The sequence below is a fragment of the Calypte anna genome, chromosome 3 (genome assembly GCF_003957555.1).
Source record: "Calypte anna isolate BGI_N300 chromosome 3, bCalAnn1_v1.p, whole genome shotgun sequence".
NCBI lineage: Eukaryota > Metazoa > Chordata > Aves > Apodiformes > Trochilidae > Calypte > Calypte anna.
The window spans coordinates 51,363,013-51,387,387 of NC_044246.1; the positions used below are offsets into that span (position 1 = coordinate 51,363,013).

A 24,375-nucleotide genomic window follows, 5' to 3' on the forward strand; every position below is an offset into this window, starting at 1 on the left:
GTCCAGACATGGGGACACCACAGACCTGGAGAACTGTTACCACTGCATGGGACCAATTAAAAACCTGCAAAACAAAGTATTAATCTTCTCACAGGTGTATACTCCAGGTTCCTCACTCAAGCTTCTGGATACGATATGTAAATCCTAGAACCACAATCTCTTTTCCAGACCTCCACACTTGTGCCAAATCAGTAACATGCAGTAATTTTTTTCCAGTGTTCTAGGAGTAACTCACATACTGCTGCTGCCAGCCTGCCCAAATCCCAAAGCTACCAAAACAGTCCCCAGCACCAAAGTGACTTCTGTGGCACTGATACCCGGTTGGCTCAGGAGGCCACCAAATTCAGACAACCATTCATAATTTTCTGCCATTTCCACTCCTCTTATGAACTAGCAAGTAATCTCCTAGGAGAAGCTACCAGGATCTATCAATAGTCTGCTCAAAACAGGCTCAGTCTTTAAAGACTGGGCCTGCTTTCAGCATTCTCCTGGGTTTTTTCCCCTCCCTCCTTCAGCCCATCTCTGTGCTTCTGTCTGCCAGATGGATGATCAGAGTGTAATTTCCCAGTTATAAACTTAAGTAGGGTTACCTATTTCCTGCGAACAACAGACAAAAACGTGCCATACATTTGTGCAGGTGGCATCCTGGTGAGTTTTTCTGATAGGAACAGCAGTACTTGCTGAGGGGGTTATCCTGCAGCATGTTCCACGGCACGGACCATGTGATTTGGAATCCCCTGGACTATTGTCAGGAAACTAAATGCAGTTATTTTTCTACTTTTTTTTTTTTTTTTTTTTTTTTGAGGTGTGTGTAGCTAAGGACATATCAAATGGTATATGAAAGCTATAGAGGATTATGTTAAATGGAAATGATGCTTTGAAATTAAGCAGAAAAAAACTCTCCTGGAACGAACACTTAAAATCCTTCAGTACCGTTTAGGCTTGCGTGACCTCTTGTGGTCAAATCCCTGTCATGCGGTTCCACTTAAATCGCTGTGGGAGCGAGCCTGTGACATTTTTGGCTACTTGTACTGAGCGGTAGGAGGCATTTTGGCTCGAATATTAAAAGACAACTTTAGAAAAAGACAACAATAAGTAAGGAAAAACTATGGGGAGAGCAGAGGTAAAGGACCCTATTATTTAGCTGCCATTTCTCAGCTTTACTGTGGATCTGCCCAGTAAAGCTGGCTGAAAGGTACCACCTTGCAACCTGGCAGCAGGGCCAGCAGCTCCTCCAAGCTTCTCCTCTTCCCAGAGAGCTGCGGCAGAGGTGGGAAGTTCTCCAACGCGGGCGCTCCAGCTCCCCCTTCCCTGAGGTCCTTGTGGGACGGCTCCACCTCAACATTTACTGTAACAATCACTGTGGCCGCACTCCAGACAAGGAACAGCAGTTGCTTAGGTCAGACCTTGCCGTGAGCTACAGAGCTCGGAGAGGGACAGACCGCCCCACCACGGCACAGCCCGACGGAAGGCAGCAGAGGCGACCCTGAGGCGACCCAAGCCCTCAGCCAGTGGCGGGAAGCGGGGAGGCGAGAGGCGGGAAGCGGGGTGGCGGGAAGCGGGAAGTCCAAGGCAGACGCGATTGGATGAGCACCTCCGGAGGCCGGGGGCCTGGCTGGGTGGTGGAGCGGATCTGGGCGGGAGACAGCCCCGCAACGCCCCCTCAGCGCTTCCCGCCAGCGGAGGCCGCGGAGCAGGCGGGGCGGGGCCGGGCGCTAGCGGGGCGGGCTTGTGCCGCGCTTGGCGCTCTGGCTGCCGGTCCCGGTTCCCGCCGTGGCCATGTCTCGGCAGAGCACTCTGCTCCGCTTCTTCCCCAAGGCCGCTTCGGAGTCTCCTCGGGCGGCTGCACCCGCCCCCGCCCCCGCCCCTTCTCCCTCTCCCTCTCCTCCGCAGGCCGCTGTGGCGACTCGCCGCCGCACTTCGGGCGAACAGAATGGCCGCCAGGCCCTCAGCCGCCCCGCCGGTGCAGCTAGCAACGGGACAGCGGGCAGATCGGCGTCCCAGCGCAGGGAGGGGGAGGACGGCGCGGCCGCCAAGGCTCCCGGGTACCCGGCGCGGGGGAGGGGAAACGGCGGGAGCGCGGCCTGCGTGAGGGGATGGGGCGGGAGGGAAGAGGGGGCGGCAGCGCCGCGGGGACCTCTTGCGGGAGCGGTGGCTGCCGTCATGGTTGGAGCAGCCCTCGGGACCTGTGTCTGTCCTCGACTCCGGCAGACGGTGACTGCCCGCCGCCGCCTGGGCCTGCCGGGGCCTTCCCGGCCCGGGGTGGGGAGGGCAGAGGGTGGTGGTGAAGAGTGCCCCGCGCCTCAGGCCGCGGCGGCTGCCGGCGGTGGCTGCTCCGCTCGGGCAGTGCTCGCCGGAGGTGCGGCTGTCGTCTGTCTCTCTGTCTGTCTCTCTGTCTGTCTGTCTCTCTGTCAGTCTGAATTACTGGCCCAGGGGTTAAGCACCTTGGGGCCGGGCAGGCGCTCCTGACCGCGGCGTGCGTTGCCGCCGGCTTCCCCTGTGCCGGGGTACGGGGCGGCGGGAGGGGGATCCTGGTGAGGGAGCGCCGAGAGCTGCAGCGGGAAGGGACCCATCTTCAGTTTTTCTGGCTTGGATATCCCACGTGTTCTCTCTGTGGTTTATTATGGGGTTGGTGTCTCAGTCATCAACTGAGCAAGTGTCGCCGATCGCTTGGTTGCAGCCCACGGGAACGTCAAGGGGTGGAGTCCGGTAGTGTCTGGGTTAAAATCTCGGGAGAGAAGCAGAGAGCAAATTAAGGCTGTATCAAGTGGTTTGCAGTGGAGACAGGCTTTTTATTTATTAATTCATTTTTCGTAGCTGGAGGGTGTTTTGAATCTTACTTATTTCCTTTAGGTGCTGTGTTGAGAATCAGTCTCTACAGGAAAACTTGTCTTAGGTTGAATGACTGTAATATGAACCCTTCCTGCGATCTTTCTCTTTTAGTTAGTGCTTGGTTGGACCCAGTTAACTCTTCCCAACCTTAACAAAATCCATTCAGAGTCCATTTACACATGGATCACTGGCACTGCTTGGGCAGAGAGGTTGGACAAGGTGACATCCAGAGGTCACTCCCAACCTCAAACAGTCTTTTGTGACTGTCAGTGTGGGGATTAGGTAGCACCTGGAAGAGTAAATCAGAAGACCCATTTTAAGAGAAGTAGTGATAGAGATGAACTGTATAATTCAGGTTGCACCACCTAGTGCAGCCTTCTAATACCTTCAGTGATCAAGCTGCTCAGAAGTAGAGCGCTGTTATGTTTATGAAGAGAGCTGTTCTAGATGTTTATGCTCCATAAGTTACACATCTGTTGTCTTTGCAGTGTCTCCTGTGAATATTCACCTGGTGACGTGGTTTGGGCCAAGATGGAAGGTTATCCTTGGTGGCCATGCCTCATATACAACCATCCGACTGAAAAAACAATTGTCAGAGGAAAAGGAAAATCCACTCGTGTCCATGTACAGTTTTTTGATGATAGCCCTACAAGGGGCTGGGTCAGTATTAAATATGTGAGGCCATATAAAGGTAAGAAATGGAAATAAAGCTTTTTGAAATGGAAATATGCCACTTGTTTTGGGAAAGTAGGCATGGAGTATAGGATATGGTATTCTTCATGGAGAAAGAGCAGCAAAACAGAGATTAATATTGAGTGGAAAAGCATGTTCTGTGCTTTGTAAGTGACAGAAAACAGGTTTTTGAGGGTTACAGATATATTTATATCTGTACGTTTGTGTACAGATACACTTTTGTACATAAATACACTTGTATTTATGTACAATTCTTTGAACATAAAATGCTAAGCCTTCTTATTTGTTAGATTAGAATGCAAACTGAAAGCTTGCTTATGTTTTTTTTCCTCATCAATATAAAAGAGACCAAAAAGATAAATCCACTATTTCAGTTTAGGACAGTGCACAAGTCCTAATAAGGAATGTTAAACTCTGTTTTTAAAGAGGTACTTAGGGACCACAGTTTGTCCAGAATCAGAAGACTAGTAGCAGAATGTTTGTTAGGTAACTAAAATTAATTCTACTGTGGTGTTATTTCTTTTAAGCAGTGTAGCTCAGTTTTGTTAATAAAGTATGTAACTTAAGAATTCAGTGTTTGTTAGGGTAGTGCTCATAGTTACAGAGCAGAGTTGCTTTTTGTCATTTTTGAATAAGTGACATAGGTAACTAGTGAAAATCAAATGTAAGAAAGAATTAAAGCAACATTTTACATAATAAATTTCTCACATTATTAATAAAGGTGATGTTTTCAGTGTAACAACTGAATTTAAACTTCTTTATAAATCAAAGTTTCATCTCATGTAGTCATGTAGTCTTTTTTTACCTTATTTATACTTAAGTATGGCTTAAGTGCAGTACGTTTAGTTTTAAATTAAAAAGGTAACGTTATTACCATAAGCATTGGCATAGTTTAACACAAATGAATTAGCTCGTGGTTTATGTGTAACTTCCCTGAAGGTATTCTTAAAGAATCAAATGTAGTTTAACAGCTTGCAGTTGCATTTAGAAGCAAATGCAGGTAAGGAGAATGGAGCTGTTTACCAAATGAAAGAAAAAAGAAAAAAAACATTACCTCTAACAGCACAGGTTGTTAGATAACTATGTTCTTGTCTGAATACATCTAAAATAAGCATAAACTAAAGGACTGGCTAAAAATGGGGCCAGCTTCAATTTTTGACAAAATTATTAATGGTTTTACAGGTTCAGCAGATGAGGGGATGCTGAAGGGAGGTATGTTTTACAGTACAAAGCCTGAAATTAAAAGAGCGATGATGCTCGCAGATGATGCCATGAGTAAAGATAAAACCAAGCGGCTTGAACTGGCAGTGTGCAGGGACCCGTCAGACACTGAGGAGGAAGAGGAGGAAATGGAGGTAGATTTTGTTTTTAATTTTTATTTTTTTAATTGCTGTCATTTTCAGATACAATGCTAGAATTTAGAAATTGCCTCCTGAAGCTAAGCAGGAAATATCCTGCGGTTCCCTGGTGCAGTGATTACAGCTTATCTGCTTTTATTCATGCGTGCACATGTGTCCTTGTTTCTTTTTTTGTACTGCCTCTGTGTTGTCAGGTCATATGCTGCTGTCTTACCTTTTCTAGTTGGAAAGACAGATCTAGTATCTCTTTAGTGTTCTGTATGGTAAGGCCTGACCTCAAAACTTAGTTAACTTCTCTACAAAGTATATAATCCCTCTTCACTGATCACTCCTTTGTTAGCCCAGATTGCCTACTTTGTCACTCATAAGGTTAGTGCTGCATTTCTGGTGCGTCTTTTGATCTTCTGTATCTGATATTCATAATACATGTTCCCCTAAGTTCTAAATTGGAAGTTTTTATTTCTCATAATGTAGAAATGTCTAACTTTCAGAGTGTTTGTCCTAAGGCTTTCAGTTGGGTTTTTGAAGCCTGTCCTCATCTTACAGAGTAGCACTGAAACAAAAATCCTTGTACTTTTAAAACCAGTCTCTTAGTGAGGTAATTAAAAATAGATTTTTATTTTGTTGTATTCATGATGTATCGTGAATGATTCAAATATTATTTCAGTTACCACCACATGCACTGGAATAAATTATTTTGGATAGGCATGAGGAATCTGTGAATGGGATAGTGGTTTTCCTTACCTCCTCTGTCAGCATGGCGCATCTACTCTTTATCCAGGGTGATGTTGACCCAAGGGACAGCTGCCAGTCCAAGCACTGTGTTATGTTTGTGGCAACAGTGTGGGCATTGGTGCTTTGTACTCATTACAGTCTTTCCACTGCTTTTTTTCTCCAGCTCCAGTGATGGAGTTCTTCAAGTTTCAAGCTGAAAAGGCAAATAGTTTCTTTTCTTTCTCCTACACATGCACAATCTTCTGGAATGTTACTATAAATGAGTAGACTCTGCTATCCTGTTTGTAGGTAGAAATAGATAATAACTCAAATAAGAAATTTATGGGCAAAACTCATATAGCACAGAAAGGCTGCAAAACACAATTATGTTTCTGACATACGTAAGTAGGAAAAAATTTCAGCACAGTTAGCTTATGGAGGCATTTTCCTTTGCTGCATTTCATATGCCTTATGCTTTTTGTCCAGATTATGTTTTGTACATCAGTCTCACTTTTTAAAATCATGAATGATGCTGTAAAGAATATAAAGAGGGGTAATTATGGCACCGGCTGGTGTCAGTTTCTTACACAGAAAAAAATTAATTCTGTGACTTAATTTAATTGAGGTAAACTGAATTGGCTGTGGCTCTTCTGTCTCTTGCTAAAAGTGTTATTGCTACTGCATTATTGCACATTTTTCTGTGTCTATTTGCAGCAGCAATACTTTGCTTTTTGTACTCAGAATTTTTTAAAGGTTAAATAATTAATTTTTCAGCAGACGAGTGAAAGTTCATCGGGTGACAGTGATGACTACAACAGTGAGGAGGATATGAAGAAGAATAATAAGCGAGCAACGAGCCGTGAAAGTGCCGTAAAAGTGAAACGAAGAAGAGTGTTGGATTCTGACAGTGATCATGATGGTTCTGACACAGAGTTCAAGCCTGATGTGAAAGAAGCAGCAAGCAGTGAGGAAGCTAGTAGTGGGGTGGATGAAAATGAATCTGCTGACACAGAGACAGACACAGAGAGTGTTGCAGAAAGTCCCGTGAAAGTCCCTTCTAAACGAAAGAGAAGAGAGACAAGCAAGCCTGCTAAAAGGAGGAGCTCTGAAAAGGAATGTTCTGACAAGCCCAAAAGACCAGTAACTCTTTCTTCAGAAGCCAAGTCTAAGCTGACTTTGTTCGCAGCACCTGAAACTTTTGAATCTCAAGCAAATCCTTGCAGTGGAGGCAGCGGTGAATTTGCAGTTTGGGAACATGAAAAGCTTGACTGGCTGCAGGAAGGGAAAAAAAAAGATGTACACAGGAGACGGCAGGGTGACCCTGATTATGACCCATGTACTCTCTATGTACCTGAGGACTATCTCAACAAGTGTACGCCAGGAATGAGGAGGTGGTGGCAGCTGAAAAGTCAAAACTTTGATGCTGTGATTTTCTACAAAGTTGGAAAATTCTACGAGTTGTATCATATGGATGCAGTCACTGGTGTAAATGAATTGGGCCTGATCTTCATGAAAGGTACTTGGGCTCATTCAGGTTTTCCAGAAACTGCATTTGGCAGATTCTCTGATGTTCTAGTGCAGAAGGGCTACAAGGTTGCCCGTGTTGAACAAACAGAAACTCCTGAAATGATGGAAGCCCGCTGCAAGGCAATGGCCCACCCAACAAAATTTGACAGGGTTGTACGCCGAGAAATATGCAGAATCATTACCAAAGGCACTCAGACTTACAGCATTCTGGATTGTGATCCTTCTGAGAACCATAACCAATACCTTCTGTGTGTCAAGGAGAAAGATGCCTCCTCTGGACAGCGTGTCTATGGGGTCTGCTTTGTTGACACATCGGTGGGCAAGTTTTATGTAGGCCAGTTCTCAGATGACCGGCACTGTTCAAGGTTTAGGACTTTAGTAGCACATTACACTCCTGTGCAGGTGCTGTATGAGAAGGGGAACCTGTCTGTGGATACACAGAAGATACTGAAGGGCTCACTTGTTTCTTGCATTCAGGAAGGGCTGATCTCTGGTTCCCAGTTCTGGAATGCATCTAAAACGCTGAAAGTCCTTCTTGAAGAGGGATACTTCAAGGAGAAACAGAACTCTGAAGGGTGTTTTCTGCCCTCTGTTATCAAATCTCTGACTTCAGAGAGTGACTCACTGGGATTAACTCCTGGTGAAAACAGTGAATTAGCTTTGTCAGCTCTTGGGGGATGTGTCTTTTATCTCAAAAAGTGTCTGATTGATCAGGAGCTATTATCACTGGCAAACTTTGAGGAGTATGTGCCTGTGGATATTAGTACTGCAAAAAACGTGAGCTTATATAGTTTCTTTGCCAAAACTGACCAGCGGATGGTGCTGGATGGAGTCACCCTGATGAACTTGGAAGTGCTGCAGAACAGAACCAACGGAACCACAGAAGGTACTCTGCTGGAAAGGATTGATTCTTGTTGTACGCCATTTGGGAAGCGGCTTCTGAAACAGTGGCTGTGTGCCCCACTTTGTAACCCTAAATCCATCAATGATCGTTTAGATGCTGTTGAGGACCTTATGGCAGTTCCACATAAAATGACTGAAGTTTGTGAGCACCTGAAGAAACTTCCTGACCTTGAAAGGTTGCTCAGCAAAATTCACAGTATTGGATCACCACTTAAAAGTCAGAACCATCCTGACAGCAGGGCCATCTTTTATGAAGAAGTCAAATACAGCAAAAAAAAAATTGCTGACTTTTTGTCTGCACTGGAGGGGTTTAAAGTAATGAATGAAATTGTTGCTACAATGGAAGAAATTGCCAGTGAATTCAAATCCAAAGTCCTTAAGCAGATAGCCACTCGCAAAGGCAAAAATCTGGGTGGCCACTTCCCAGACTTGAGTGCAGAGCTGAAAAGGTGGAATACTGCTTTTGATCATAACCAGGCTCGAAAGACAGGAGTGATTACTCCAAAGGTGGGATTTGACCCCGATTACGATAAAGCACTACAGGATATTAAAGCTGTTGAGGAAGATCTTCAAAGCTACCTGGATAAGCAACGCAAACTGCTTGGATTCAGATCCTTGCTGTACTGGGGGGTAGGCAAAAACCGGTACCAAATGGAAATACCAGAAAGTGCAATATCACGTAATTTGCCTGCAGAATACCAGCTGAAGTCGAGCAGGAAGGGATACAAGCGCTACTGGACCAAGGAGATTGAGAAGATGCTGGCTGCACTGGTGAATGCTGAAGAGCGCAGAGATGCAGCACTAAAAGACTGCATGAGGCGTTTGTTTTACAACTTTGATAAAAATAGCAAAGCCTGGAGGACAGCTGTGGAATGCATTGCTGTGTTAGGTAAGAAGCTTCTTTCATTTTGACATAGATTACAAGTAATACATTATAATAAATGATGAAATCTGGATCATAGAATCATAGAATTGGCTGGGTTGGAAGGGACCTCAGAGATCATCGAGTCCAACCCTTGAACCACCGTTGCGGTTGCCAGACCATGGCACTGAGTGCCACATCCAGTCTCTTTTTAAATATCTCCAGGGACGGAGAATCCACTACTTCCCTGGGCAGCCCATTCCAATGCTTGATCACCCTCTCCGTAAAGAAATTCTTTCTAATATCCAACCTAAACCTCCCCTGGCACAACTTAAGACCATGCCCTCTTGTCTTGTTGAAAGTCATCTGGGAAAAGAGCCCAACCCCCCCCCTAGCTACACCCTCCTTTCAGGGAGTTGTAGAGAGTGATGAGGTCTCCTCTGAGCCGCCTCTTCTTCAGGCTGAACACCCCCAGCTCCCTCAGCCTCTCCTCATATAAAAGCAAAAAAGGCTTGTTTCCAGCTTCTAATTTATATTTTTAAAAGTGATTGTGGTAAAAGAACTGATAACAAACAGTGATGGACTGTTTCCCTTCTGACAGTAAATGGCAGAAGAGGCAGGTTGCTGGGTCTTGATGTTTGCAAGCTCTCTCTTAATTTCTGGTGAGTGGCTGTAGGTGTGCAGCCGAGTATTTCTCACAGTTCAGTGTAGCCTGGTGGGTCTCCCACTGGGTCTGGCATTTGTCTGTATGGATTTGTAGCTTCTTAGTAAATTAAGGCAGTGATGCAGATGGAGGTATAAAAATTTAATGTGCTAGTCATCTCTTTTACATCTGAGCAGACTGTTTTATCAGTGGCCTTGAAAAATACATAAAACTGGTCACTGTCAGTGCTTTGAAGAAGATAGTCTTGTAGGAACATTCTTCTCTCTAAAAAGGCTTCCCCAAATCTTCCATAACTTTCCAGGTAGAATAGTCTCCTTGCTATTGTGACTTGCATACTCTTGTACTGTGAATTACCTGCTAGCAGGAGGCACTCTGAGATGTCTTTGCTGCAAGGTAAAATGAAAGCATTGTCTGAATGCCACTGCAGCAGAAAAGGGGCAGGGACTGGCAGACAGGGAGCATTGTCTAGGAAAGAATTCTGAGTGGGCTGAGAGAGATGGGAAGCAGGCACATTAGCCAGGGTAAGAACTGAAAATCCAGGGGGAGGGATGAGCTTTTTACGTGCAGCTGTAATAAAGTCTCTAAAATCATATAACATGGTCTCACTTCTGTAAGTAATCAGTTTTTAGGACCTGAGAGCTATGCTAATTGGGTTTCATGCTGCTTTCAACAGAATTTTGATACTTACACTGGCAATTAGCAGTATTTATCATTATTAACAAAGTAATTTACTGTCACAGATGTTGATTTCGTCTTTACTTATCCCAAACATCAATAGAAGAAAGCAGTATTTTATGCATGTAAGTTTAAAAATAGCTTTTAAAGTGAAATGACATAATTTAAAACTAGAGAGGATTTTTCATCTGATGTCAGTAGAAATCTGGAAGGATAGAGGAGTGACATTGTGAGTATATCCACCTTTTCCTTGTTCTTCTGGAGTACTTTTTGGGTTATTTCTATAACAAGAAAATTGAATAAAAATGGAAAATTGTTTCCAAAAATGCTTTCCAGTTAGTAAATACATTCCAGGGAATGAGTAAGGAAAGATGAAAGTGTGACTTACTGGAATTTCTCTGTATCTTTTAGATGTCTTGATGTCCCTTGCTAACTACAGTCAAGATGGTGATGGACCCCTGTGCCGACCTGCAGTTGTACTGCCTGTGGATAGTGCTCCTCCCTTCCTAGAACTTCAGCATTCACGCCACCCGTGCATTACAAAAACTCTCTTTGGGGATGATTTTATTCCTAATGACATCATGATAGGCAGCAAAAACAAAAACTGCAGTAGTGAAGCTTCCTGTGTGTTAGTAACTGGCCCAAATATGGGTGGCAAATCTACACTGATGAGACAGGTGATTGACTATCTGCCTAGGACTGAATGTTCCATAGTACCTCTTTTTTGCATAAAGGAATGACATAACTAAACATCAAAGGATGTCCCAGCATGGGTCTTCAGGGTGTAATTGCTCCAGGACAGCAATTAGACTGTAAAGGCAAATAAAATCTGACAGAACATGCCCATGTTTAGATAGCAGATTTTCTACTTACTTTAGAGTAAGTTTTACTTCTCTTATGAGTGATGGTTGGGAAAAAGTGAGAGTATCTTTTATTGTTTTCAGCATGACATCCTCTTGCAAAAGATGCAAAGATGCTTTTGCAGGTTGAACAAGGTGCAAACAGATCAGGGGCAACTGGGAAAACAATAGGGCATTTGCTTTAAAAACCTGCTTGCTGTGATACTTTGTGTTTTGAAGGTTTTCAGAACAGTTGAGACCTACTTGAGATGAATACTGCAGCCTGGAGTTGTTAAAACAGTAGGAAGGGAAGCCCTGTGTGGTCTGGTGTTTGTTTTAGGGGAAATACAGTTTAATACCTTCGTTCCCTGTATGGAACCAAGATTCCAAGCCCATAGGAAAAATTTAAATATTTTAATCTTTGTTCTGCAGGCTGGTCTCCTGGTTATAATGGCTCAACTGGGTTGCTACGTACCTGCTGAAGTCTGCAGGCTTACACCAATTGACAGAGTATTTACGAGGCTTGGAGCCTCAGACAGAATTATGTCAGGTGAGTTTCTGAAATCCAGATGCCCAAAGGGCTTTTGACCTTTCTTTTCTTGCTTTTCTTGCTTTATATGGCAAGTTGGAGAGGGACAGTCTGTGGATTTCACAGGGAGAGCTGGGCAACTAATTTGGTGTCTCTCAATTGTTCAGAGTAGAAACAGGATTATGTAGTTATGCTTGATTTGTTTGATATGCTTGTCCTCCATTAATTTGGACAGACAGTTGGGCCACTTTTTAATGATTTTTAATATTAAAAGCCTGCCTTCCAGCTGGATGCAAGCCTGAGGAATATCTTCTGGGGTCTTTTATGGTTGACTGTATTCTACTTACACAGGTGTCTTTTTCTAAGTGTTCTAGAATTGGAGAGTGATGTTCAGGTTGGAGTTGTTTTTTGTACAGAATACCTGCATTATGCCTGAAATTAATTTCTTCAGATGATCATGAGAGACAGGCTCCCTTCTTGGAAGGAGTTTTTAACAACTGTTGGGAGTATTTTGTTTCTTCCTTGGAGAGGAAGACAGAGGTGGAGGATGACACAGAGTGGAATGGGAAAGTCTGGCTTTGGTGGTAAGCATAGTGTGGCAGGACTAGAAAAACAAAGTATTTTTTGTGGGAATAAAAGTAGCATCACTGGGTGTGTATTTTCTGAGATGTATCTTCTGAAAACTGTGGGTCAGCGGATACTGAACTTGTTGCACAGAAGGACTTTGGAAATGAATCACTGAGCTCTTATCTAAAAAAATATCTACAGTTTCCCAAATTCAGGGTTTTCTTAGTAGCCATAGTATTTTAAGTCTTTATTTGCCCATATATTTTTGAAGTATATTACCTTAGCATTTATGGTAGAAATAAAAACTGCCCTTCTTGCTAGAGTGATGGTCAAGAAAAAAATGCAGCATTTTCAACTTTTTTTCTATGAACAGAGAGAGATTTTTTTCTCTTCCAAATAGGTGCAGAAATCCTTTAACATTTTGCACTACGAGGCTGAGCACTTCTTTGAAATTTGTTCTTGAGGCATTAGTTTCCACACTGTGTAAAAACTTAAGCACAAGGCAGGTTGTACCACAGCAGTCATTTGATTTGGATGTCAATGGGGCATTCATGAAGTAAATTTTAAGTAATGTAATACTAAAATTGCCTATGTAATTGTAGGGATTTATTTTCTAAAGTGAATAAATGGTTATTTTGAAACATTGTTAAAAATATTCAGTGCTGAACACTTCTTTAAACAGATGCAGAAAACCCAGATTGCTAGACACAACTTAATAATCCATGTTGAAAAACTTAGAGAATAGCAGTGCTCATGCAGTGTGAGTACAGGAATACCTGCCTGCCCTGGAATAACATTAATTGCTGTAGCATGTGATTATTTGTGATGAACCTTATAAAGACCTAGTAAATCTGGACTTCATATACAGGTGGATTTATTGTGTGCATGGGTCTGGATAATTGTTTATGTACTGGTGCTTGTAATCTGCTAAAAAATGATTTAGGGTCTAAAACTCAAGCCTTGTTATTATCTGGGTTGCTGGAATCCTGTGAGATGTTCAATCCTTAGCAGCAGTTTATTTCTTTTTATTTCACTCAAGTACATACTACTGCTGGCTTAATTATCTGAATAACTCATTGCCTTGTGACATCAACAACGAAGCCAGTAAGTCTGTAGTTTCTCTGCTTGCTTTTTCACACTGAAAAGCCACATGTTTTAAGCTTGCCATGTGCATTTGAGAGCGAGAAGGGGCAGAAGATTCTCCCCCTCTTGTGTCTTTTGTGCCCTCTTGTCCAGTGGGTACACATGACCAGTGGTGTTAAAAGCAGACAGATAAGGTGGCCTAAAACTTATTTTCTGAATTAATTGTATTTGTGCCCACGTCTGTACTCATAAAGAACCAAAACCTGCCTTTCCTGGCACATTGGAATCCTGCTGTTTTCATGCTGAAAAAAAGTTAGTTTTCTGTCAAGATTCATTTTGGCTTGACTGAGGCTCAAGTGCAGATTTAATCCGGTTTTAGTTGTGCTTTTCTTATCTTTGAATAATAATACTTCATGGCTTTTGTTTCCTTTAAAGGTGAAAGTACCTTCTTTGTTGAATTGAGTGAGACATCCAGCATTCTCCAGCATGCAACAAAGCACTCCCTTGTTCTTGTGGATGAACTAGGTAATTAGTTATTTTGTAATAGATGTAATAGATGGAAATTAAATCCAAGATTGAAAATTAGCTGTTGGGCTGTCTAAATGGCAAACAAGTACACAGGGGTAACTATCTTAATGTCGCTAGTGTGCAGTGGACTGTATCTACAGAAATACCTTTAAACTGTGTAAGCTTTTAGGTGCCCTGGGAGCTAATACAGCATCCTATGCCCCCCTGTCTATTTTTAGTTGCATTTTCCTGCTTTCCTGTGGGTAATTATTTGCAGCAAACCTTGACCAAGCCAGGAGCAAGACTCCAGCAAAAGACATTTGTGCTCTCTTCAGTGCTGAAGAGTGTGTGATTGTTGGAGTGGAAATACTGGGGTTACTTCACCCTGATGCTGGTGGCTCTTGCTGCTGTTTATCAGCCTTTCTCACAGCAAGGAGTGAGAGCAAAACACCATTTATTGACACAAACAATGCATTACATTTGTCTTTGCTTTTCCCTTTCCTCTCTAGGCAGAGGGACAGCTACCTTTGATGGAACAGCTATAGCCAGTGCAGTTGTGAAAGAACTTGCAGAGAAAATCCAGTGTCGGACACTGTTCTCCACTCACTACCACTCACTGGTGGAGGATTATTCACACAACGCAGCTGTGAGGCTTGGGCACATGGTATGTGTCAGCTGTAACGCACCTATTGTGGGCACTGGTGTATATAGGATTTCTTTTATAGGACAGGCAGACCTCATGCTGTGCGTGTTTTTCTGAACTCTTGGGCCCAAAGTCTCAGAGGTGCCTTAAGATGTGATGTTTCCTGGATTTATTACTCTGTAACTTCCATACACCGAGGGGTAACTTTCTGTCTCTAGGCTTGTATGGTTGAAAATGAGAGTGAAGATCCAAGCCAGGAAACAATCACCTTCCTTTATAAGTTCATTGAAGGAGCATGTCCAAAGAGCTATGGCTTCAATGCAGCAAGACTTGCTGATATCCCGGAGGAGGTTATTCAGAAGGGGCACAGAAAAGCAAAAGAGTTTGAAAAGATGACCATTTCCCTGAGAGCATTTAGGTAAGGCTTCCCATTTTTAACCTGCACGTTGCTTAGCGGGCATCTTGTTAACATTTAGAGTGGCTTTTGCTCATAGTCTCCAAGCAGAGGGGGAAGATAAAACTATTTTAATAGTTTTAATACCAAATATATTTCACAGGGGGTGAGGAATTAGTAAAGTCTGACTACAAGGTGGCAGATATGACTAATGTGGTATTTTAAGCCTTGGGTCACTGTGCTGGTTGGTCTCTAGGGCTAAGGCCTTTAATTTGCAGAGGTGCTGGGCTGGCTGCTGGTGGGGTGCTGTAGTGATGCTGGAATCCCCAGTGGCTGCCTCTGCATCAGGCACCGAGGGCCCCTGGCAGCCCATACACCAGAAATGAAATGGCATCTATGTCTTGTAGAGCTGTACAGGTAACACACAAGTTGGTGTGTTAGGCTCTGTCCTCTGTGTGTTCGTTCCATAAAGCTGACGTCATTGTTCTCCTCAGGTATCTGTGCCTGGTGGTGGATGGTGCAACAAGTGATGCAAATGCTGTTCAGAAACTTACCACTATGATCAGTCAACTTTAAGAACACAAGTGGTTTTGTACTGGCGGTTTCTCAAAAAGGTTGTATCAGACAACATTATGATCTAATAAACTTTATTTTTTAAAAATGACCATTTTTCCATTGTCTTTCCTAGGAAATTAAACCCTTTAATTCATACCTACTCTCTACATAATGGTTATTGAGTACTCCACAATATATTAAGTCTAGATGTTATGGTACATGCATACACTTTCAGGCTGTTGATTACCCACTGTCACCAATACACATAAATGGAAAAAAGCTATGAAACTGTATAGGGCTGTATATATACTTGTCTCAGCTTCATTAGAGCAGGAAATTGCTGTGATTTCCAGCAGATTATGTAAGTAATGTCCGGACTGTTCAAAAAAAACTATGAACAGAGTAAAGTACAAGACTGTTTTGAGGAGACTTTCTACTGTGTACTTTAAAACATAGTATAATTTCATTCACAAAACTTAGTTACATGGGTACTTTGTTTTATAGTGCATTATAGTCTAGGAAGTCTCATTAAAACACTCACTTTTTTTGTTAGGGTGGTTTGAGTACAGACTTGCTGGGGCAGGAAAGGAGATTATTCTAACTTCAGAGGACACCAGAAAAATTGCTGGATATAATTTAAGATTAGTGTTTTCTCTTTCATAGAAAGAACGTACATACTGGGACATGAGTACAGGTACAGCAAGTCTAGGTGTGCTAACAAAACAGGACACATTCAAGTACAATAAGATTTTTTTTGCTTGAAATTAGAAACAAACTACATGAGATTAAAGCATTAAAATCATATTTCTCAATCTGAATAAATGTTAAAAAATCAAAAGAAATGCAGAAGTGCTAGCTCACATTTTTTACCATGTTACAAAAGCAATTGGTACCCATGTCCATAAAGGCAGCAACAAAGAATGCTGCTTGTCTACAGAATAGTACTACTGCAAATTGGACTGCGTTTCAATGCTACTTGTAAAAACACCAGCTTTCAGAAGTTGGTATCTGTACAAAATTGCAGCTTATTTTTCTTCACTTCTGTCCCTTCAAAGTCTTTTGTTTACACAGTAATGCTAAAACGCCCAGTTCTGTTATCCTGAGTCAACATATTGCCACTTTCTTTTTTGGTAGGTTGAGCTCCATAGTGTCAACACCTCACACATCCACTTTAATACAGTCTCTTTCTGCAGAAATGGGCAAGTATAACTTCCTCCAAAAAAAAAGTTTTAACAGTTATGATATCAGAATGGCAGGACTTTCTTTCTGAAAGGAATTCAGTTGTGCTGCAATGTATTAGATTCTATAGGTGGAGCAGAGTCATATAGTGTATCTGTATCATGTGTAGGTTCTCCAGCAAGTGTACAGGGATTAGACAGTGTTCCAGCACCACAGTCACAGAAAAACCTAGGAAGAAAGAGAGCTCTTTAGCTTCTGCTTCACTCGTGTTGTAAAAATGGCTCAGTGTACTTTTTTGACACGTACCTATCATGTCTAATGAATTCTACATCATGTCCTTGATGGCACTTCTTAATGCAGTTCACACATATGGCATTACGGTCTGTGGTGTTGCAGGTGTGACATCTAAAGCAAAATGCATCACGTTAGGCATCAATCAACAACTTGATAAGCTAAGAAGAGTGCTTGGGGGTGATGTGGGGGAAGGAAAGCACCAAAGAAAGGATGGGTGCCAAACTGCTCAATTTGGCAAGAACTTAGGATTTCATGGCATACTTTTGGTTGCCTGTTTTGAAAAAAGCAGTTCTACCATGTAATCCCATAGGCTCAGGTTCACAGAAACTGTACATTTGCCTCAAGCCCACAGTAAATTCAAGAGAATGGGAACTTTTTAAACTTTTTTCCTCAGCTGAGGAAAAGCACATGTTTGTGTGTTAACAGACGTGGCAACTGTTTCAGAGGTCGTGCTTGTTTACTTGGAAACAGCCATAGGTGACAGAAAAAACCTGTTACCTGTAGAAGTCATGCATTGGGTAGCTGGTGTAACTTGATATCTTATATAAACACTGGCCTCTACTGACAGCTTTTTCTATAGCATCTTGATTGTTCATTATTTTGTTATCTGTTAGGGAAGAAAAAAGCCAAAAACTAATTATATCCGGATCAATGACTTTTTTTTTCTTGATGTGTTAAAGCAGAAGGCCTCCCCCCTTTTTAAAAGCTAAATACTTTAGAAATGCCTAGTTCTATACCTGCGTTTTGGTTTTGGCATTTAAGCATATCAAATACTCAATACCAGATTACAAGGAAGATGCCCAGTCAGTGCAGTTCACTCTTCAGATCAGAAAGGCTGCTCCTCTTTGCACGCAGTGCATAAAGTAACTGATAAGCCTTCATTTAAATAATATTTGTGAATAAATTATTACAGAACCAAGCCTCCCTATCAGGCTTAAGTTTTCTGTTGAGAAGTCTGAAACCCAAATGTTTGAAAGCTTCTGGTCTATTGTAAGGACTTCCACACATTCCTGAGAGCAGAAAAGCATGGATCTCCCCCCAAGGGAGTTTTAAGAGTACGGCACCTCTCAACCCAACAGAAGTTAGAATTAGGTCTGACCATCTCCAGCATTCAAAAGATGTGTCCAAGACACTGTGATTTTGATAATCCTCTCTGTTAATTCAACTACTAACTCTCCTGTCAAGTCCCAGAGTTCACCTCAAAGTTTTTTCTGCTCCAAGGAGCATCACAGCACTGACAGAAGCATTTAAGTGAGCCCTGGAGCCATGAAGCTCCTCTCTCTAAATGGTGTAAATAATACAAGGGGAAAAGCATTTAAAGAGTAGAGCCAAGTAGGTAAAACCTGCTAACAGTTTTGTTCTAGAATAACCTCCTGAAGCTGTCTGGTATTCAAACCATCATCTCGTCCAAGAGGATCATGTCTTGTGCACGCTTCCCCGCTATACAGGGTAATTTTATGTGAAACTTCCTATTTAATTAAAAAAGTTGATTTGGAATTGGGAATATTCACGCTTTTGACCCTAAAAAGCCAAGTGAGACATATTTCTTTACTGGACGCTTGTTTTCAGATGTGTGACAAAGGACTTTCCACTACACTAACTTAGAACTGGAATTTGAGATGGGCCAAAGACCAAAATTTTGAGACAGAGCTAATAACAGAGTTTTAACATAACAGGAAAACCATATGATTACAAAACTTTAAATGACCCTTGAAATTGTCTGGCTGTGTAAAAATCTAAAACAGCTTAAGCTTGGCTTACTTTAGCTTTGGCTAAAACTCAGTTACTCAGATTAAAGTGGTACCAAATCTGAGCCAAAAAAGGAAAAAAAAAGTCACAATAAACCCAAAATCCAGCACCAAGTAAGAAAATGCAAAGTGAATGATCAACCAATGAGGGCTCAGGCTCACCTTTCATCGTGACATTGACACCAGATGCTAGAAATAAACCTCCAAAACGGTTGTTGAAAATCTGATTGCCTTCTAATGTTGCAGTGGCATGATTTGTTATTTCAATACCTTTATTGGGTACGGGGAACAAAGAAAAGAAAACAAAGTGGGAAAGTTAATTCCTTGGTGATTGTGCATTTGTACCTCTCTCATGACCTATAGTTTGTTCAGTTTTTAAACCACTCTGGGGGAAAAAGAAAAATGTACTATAAACTGCTAGAAATCTGAGGTTCAAATATATCATTGAGTACCTTCAAAGAGCTGCAGCTGGCATGCATGGTTTCTGGTAGTAACAATACACTACTGTTTTATCTGAGAATAAAATAGTACAATGATGTATTTTCAAGGGGTAAGATTTCTGGGTGCTTAAAGCTGTCATCCTCATGTATATTTTAAAGTTCTTGTGCACATACCTTTCCCTTTAAAAATATCTTTTTTTAAAGTTCTCAAGATGGGCACCTAAAATTCACTTCTTTAAATCTTAGCTTTTATCAGTAACCTGTGTCTTCCAAGTCATTTGTCCAGGACTGTTCTTGACAGCAACCTATCCTTCCCCCCCACCACACTGAAACAACACCTTTAGAGGCTCTTCTCAGAAAACTTGCTTCTTCTGAAAGAAAGATGGGAGAAAACTCAAGAATGTAGTTTTAGTTGAAATGGCATGGAATGAAAGATGTATGTAACTGTGATCATTAAACAGCAAAAATGTACAAAAATTACTAATAAACATTCTTCATGTCTTTTGGAGTATGAAATGCTCATTTTAACAAATTTTCAAGTTTGTGGAGTGAGAAAGTTGAACTTCAGATGCAATTCAGAACTCTTTAAAATGTATATTTGCCATATGGTAGGTTTTTAAGCAGTGATGTAATATTTAAACCAGCAGGTCAACTGTAAATATGTCCTAGACAACTTTATAAATTACTTCTAATATAAAATAATAACAAAGTATTTTGCAGAAAGATGAGAAGGCAGAATACACATTGTTCATCAACGTACTGGAAACTCCAGAGATTGCTGTAAAGATGTTCAGGCTACACTTCTGAATTCTCAAATAATTTATAGAATACACTAAAGATATCCCAGTCTGTGTCAAAATGTCTATATACTGTGGGGTAAAGAAACTCTAAGTTAGCTTTGAGAAGAGCTTACTCTAAGCTCTAATGCTTCAAAATTTAAACAACACAAACCTGCGGCAAATCCATCGAATATTCGGTTTTTCCTTAGCACGGGGTGGCTGTTGGTGCTGATAAGGACACCAGCTTGGGCATTCCTGAAGATATCATTCTCTTCCAGAAGACCTACGACAGACCAACAAAGGTGACATCTGAACTTGCTAACATTTCCTGTAACCATTCTGTGAAATATTATCAAAATATCTCGGGTATCATCATTCTGCTCATTCTTTTCATTTGGGGAATACCCACCAGCAGCACTGAGGTTAGTGACAGAAGTTTAAAGTATTCTCAGTGTACAGTCATGTTGTGTTTTTGCAGTATACAAAAAAGAATTTGAGATTGTATGCACCATAACAGAAAGCTTTTCTTTGTAAGGAAACATTAAGTCTTTTCACTTTCAAAAATTTTTTTCAGTTTTTCTAACCACTGCATGTTCTTGTCTTCTAAAGCAAGCAGCCTGGCAAAGCAAAGCTTAACTTGTGTTTTTGTTATTGTGGGACAGAATTACTTTAAAATGCTCAACTTAAAGGTCATTTCCAGCAAGTGATTATCTATAAAAAATCAAAAGGTGCTATCAGGACACACGAGTCAGGAGATTTCTGAAAAGGACAACTTTTAAATTTACAGATATACAGGAGATTCCTTAAAGATTTTTTTCCCCCCTAAATCTTTGACATTGGCAGAATCTGAGCTGTTCAAATACATGACTTTAGCAACATGACCAGAGTTTAACACTGCCCTTTCAGCCGGTGGGATAAAAGGACTGTCCAAAGCAGCAATCTAACAGTTATCTTGGATGAGATTATCTCTCTGTCTCACAGAGTCTTCAGTACTATTGATTTAATTAAGACTAAAAAGCATCAGTCTATGTTAATTTTATTTCATTACTATTTTTCATTGCTTCAGAAGACAAGAACTAGGTTTCTAAGAGCACTTCTAAAAGGACACTGCTGAATCTGAAATTAAACTCTTATCCAGAATAATCAGTATATGCCAGTAAGGGAAAAAACTACCTCTTCCCCCATTAAATATACAGATGCCTCCATCTCTTCCATCATGGATTTTATTTCTTCTTAGTGTAGGATTACTGTCTGTTTTAATCCACACACCCGCCATTGCATTATCAAAAATTTCATTGTCTTCTATAAATCCAAGCCCTAAAATTGAAGGAAGGGTGGAAAAAAAAATAAAATCAAAAAGGATAATAAACGGGAAGACGTAATATTGTAGAACACAAACCATATGGGATAAACATGAAAAACAAACTTACCAGAATTATAGACTAGAATACCACCATTCTGACCACCCCAGATCTTGTTGCGTCTAATTTTGGGGTTACTTCCAGTTCTAGAGAGAAATGTAAGCAAAGAAGACACTGAAAACAATTTACTCTGTCCCAAAGGCAAATGTTTAAAAACACCTCTACAGAAGTGCCCCATAGATCTCACCGCTTAAACATCTCACTAAAATAGGGTTACTTCCAAAAGGCAAACATACGTAGCTCTACAGACTTCAAGGACCACACATTCTAGTGAATTATCCAGGCTGTATTAGCAATAATTTTCTTCTAAGCTGAAGCAGAGGATATTTTGACATAAATAATTGAGAAAAAAAAAAAAAGCAAGCAATTTTTAGAAACAAAATTACAGAAACTGTTAAAAAGACACAAAAGAGCACAAAACAAGCTACTTCTGCTTTGATATAAAATCAGAATACTTTTTACCTTATCTGAACCCCTGAGTACATGTGATTATAGATGTCATTGTCTTCTAACACGCCATGTCCATTGTCATAAAAATAAACTCCAACCTAGCAGATCAAGAATTAAATTATTAGTTCAAACACAATGGAAGAACTTTCTTCTCTATGGCACCCTTGCAATCACAAAAGCAGAACTCACCTGTTTCCCACTGTGTATTCTGTTTCTCCTCAAGACCGGAGTGCTCCCTGTTGTCACCCAGACCCCAGCCAAAGTATTGCTGTAAACTTCATTTTCCTCAATCACACCTTGTCCTTTTTCATGCTAAATTCAAGACAATTTAAGAGTTGAGGAAACCAGGTAACTGCCAATACTGCCTTTCTGGCTGTACCCATCTGTCCCAAACATGGCTTCTTTACTGTAGCAAAATAATTTTTCTCTGAGTACATATTCTCATTTTCTAAATAACTGTAAATTGTGAATTTGAATGTTTGCCATGACACAAAGAACACTCTGCATGTAAATACAAGGCTCTGCAAATCCCTGCTAACTGTTGGTAGAAGAGGAACTCCCCCCCCCAGTGCCATGAAATTAGATATAAACTGTGGTGCCTGGCACTTAAACCTATATCCATCCCTATCCACCAGACTGACAAAAAATTAGCATGTTTCCTCTTTACCATGTGTCTGAACTTAAAAGTAAAGCAACAGTAATGCTGGTCAGGGTAGGCTTTTCTGGTTACATTTACATAGGAATAGAAGACTGCACATCAGCACCATTAGCTGAACCTCAGGTATTTTGTCAGAAAGATACACAAATACTCCTCAGATTATGATATTGCTTAAGGAAACTGACAGCTCTCCCAGTTCAGTTAGCAGAGCCCTTGTACAGGCTGGAAATTGTGTTTTATTCCTCACTTTTATAATACCTGACTGTAGAGCAATTGCAATGTGTATCACCCTGAGGGCAAAAAAAGATACATTTCCTCGGGTTACTGGTAAACACATTACACTCAAAAAATCTGAACACATTTCTAATTTATGTTGGGTTTGGGTTTTTTTAGCAATGACAAACTATATGAAAACTAAGTTTTTGAAGATACTTTAACCAAGAAATGGTGAAATGCTGTCATTTATCCCATTTTTTTCCCCCTCTGGAACAAAAATAATTAAGTGACATAAAAGTTTTCATCTTTTAAATACTAGCATCAGCTTCAGTCTATTACAATTAATCTAGTTTGTAACATAGGAAATTCATTTGGCAAACATTTTCCAATGCTCACATGAACAGAAAGCAAGTTTGTATGGCTGTTTGTAGGTAGTACTTACTACGTAGATTCCACCATGTTGACCATCATGAATCTTGTTGTGTCTCACTATGGGACAGCTGTTTGTTCGAATCTGTATTCCTGCTAATGCATTACCTGTTAACAAAAATATTATTTAATAGAACTTAAATACCCTTTTTTTTCAGAATTCAAGATGTGATAAGCAATTCAGCTTACCATAAATGTCATTTCCTTCAATAAGGCCTCTTCCATCACCAAAGATATAAACACCACCTTGATTTCCATTAAAAATTGCATTGCCCCTAAGAAATAAAGTTAACCACAGTATGAAATTGTTATAATACACTTGTACAATATTATACATGTATGTAGCATTTAGGACTGTACAATATTCAGATTTAAAACAGAGAATTTATGTTCTGTAGCTTGGAGAAACACATACTTCAAAATATACGTACTAATTAGAAATACATTTCAACCAAACCCAAAGCAATCTTATTCTCAGATCTACAGGAGTATTTGTAGTTAATTATAAATACATGAAATATAATTGGACCTTTCCCATCCCCACCAAATCTGTTCTTCTAAGTAGTAGAATATCAATGAGAAAAACAGTACCTTATTGTTGGGTCACTGTTTGAGGTAATCCAAACACCTGCAAAATTGTTTGCATAGATTTTGTTCTCTATGAATTGTCCTCTTCCTTTTTCATGAACATAGATTCCTCCAGTCTGGCCGTGATGGATTTCACACCGAACTACTGTTGGGTTGGCATAGGCTTTCACTTCAAAACCTGCTATCCTGTTTCTATGTATGTTGCAGCTTTCAAAATAGCCCTTAAGACACAAAATATCCAGTTTTCTGTAAAAGTCCTTTATAAAATGAAGGCTTTTCCCAGCCTTCCCCCCAAACAGAATAAATTGAAAAGAAACAGTACAAATATTTGAAATACCTAAGTACTTAATAGCAGTTTAAAACAGTTATTGCCAGTGTATCTATTTTTCTGCAAAATAAAGCACTGTTTCAAAGACACTGTTCTCATTGCTATTTATTACTACCCACAGAATACCAAGAAAGAAATGGCAACTCTGGATATAGAGCCTCAAAGAGGACTGAATATCAAATGCCCTTAGCAGCTCCTAAAGACTCCTTTCAAAGGCCATAAAGCCCACAGGTCCATATAAAAAGGACGGTGCTACAGAGAAGACTGTCTACTTATTTCCAGACCCCAAACCATATCTCTTTGGTGAGAATGTGATTTATTTAGGAAGAATTGTTCTAAATTTCTTTGAAACAATTGGATACCTATGGATGTGGGAGATGAGTAATTTTTCCAGGGCTTGATTGTTCTGAGTGGCCAACCAGTAAATTTCCCCCACCCTCTCCCCATTTTTTAAATGGTGTATTTAGACACTATAATAACATGCACTTTCAGAGAGGAAC

At 40.8% G+C, this 24,375-nt stretch overlaps 2 protein-coding genes across 5 annotated transcripts in view; one reads left to right on the top strand and one right to left on the bottom strand.

Moving 5' to 3' along the window:
- Window positions 1–1,688: 1,688 nt before the first annotated feature.
- MSH6 (mutS homolog 6) lies at window positions 1,689–15,454 on the top strand. Of its 3 annotated transcripts, none has more exons than XM_030446669.1 (10): window positions 1,689–2,045; window positions 3,321–3,523; window positions 4,708–4,880; window positions 6,372–8,916; window positions 10,640–10,905; window positions 11,500–11,617; window positions 13,682–13,771; window positions 14,263–14,417; window positions 14,615–14,814; window positions 15,285–15,454. In XM_030446669.1, the coding sequence occupies exons 1-10, from the start codon at window positions 1,780–1,782 to the stop codon at window positions 15,364–15,366; spliced, it is 4,098 nt and encodes a 1,365-aa protein (XP_030302529.1). In that variant the 5' UTR covers window positions 1,689–1,779; the 3' UTR covers window positions 15,367–15,454. The 3 variants fall into 3 exon arrangements, with proteins under 3 accessions (XP_030302529.1, XP_030302530.1, XP_030302531.1); XM_030446670.1 differs by having other exon boundaries at window positions 1,744–2,045; window positions 6,375–8,916; window positions 15,285–15,366; XM_030446671.1 differs by having other exon boundaries at window positions 1,744–1,991; window positions 15,285–15,366.
- The window catches only part of FBXO11 (F-box protein 11), a 79,569-nt gene continuing 70,614 nt past the window's right edge, over window positions 15,421–24,375 (bottom strand). For both annotated transcript variants that reach the window (XM_030446672.1, XM_030446673.1), the window contains exons 12-23: window positions 23,551–23,768; window positions 23,149–23,234; window positions 22,973–23,067; window positions 21,846–21,968; window positions 21,669–21,754; window positions 21,216–21,292; window positions 20,959–21,102; window positions 19,958–20,068; window positions 18,729–18,836; window positions 17,317–17,425; window positions 16,831–16,929; window positions 15,421–16,752 (exon numbers count right to left, since the gene is read on the bottom strand). In XM_030446672.1, coding sequence (XP_030302532.1) covers window positions 16,623–16,752; window positions 16,831–16,929; window positions 17,317–17,425; window positions 18,729–18,836; window positions 19,958–20,068; window positions 20,959–21,102; window positions 21,216–21,292; window positions 21,669–21,754; window positions 21,846–21,968; window positions 22,973–23,067; window positions 23,149–23,234; window positions 23,551–23,768 — 1,386 coding nt within the window. In that variant the 3' untranslated portion in view covers window positions 15,421–16,622. The remainder of the gene's footprint in view (window positions 16,753–16,830; window positions 16,930–17,316; window positions 17,426–18,728; window positions 18,837–19,957; window positions 20,069–20,958; window positions 21,103–21,215; window positions 21,293–21,668; window positions 21,755–21,845; window positions 21,969–22,972; window positions 23,068–23,148; window positions 23,235–23,550; window positions 23,769–24,375) is intronic.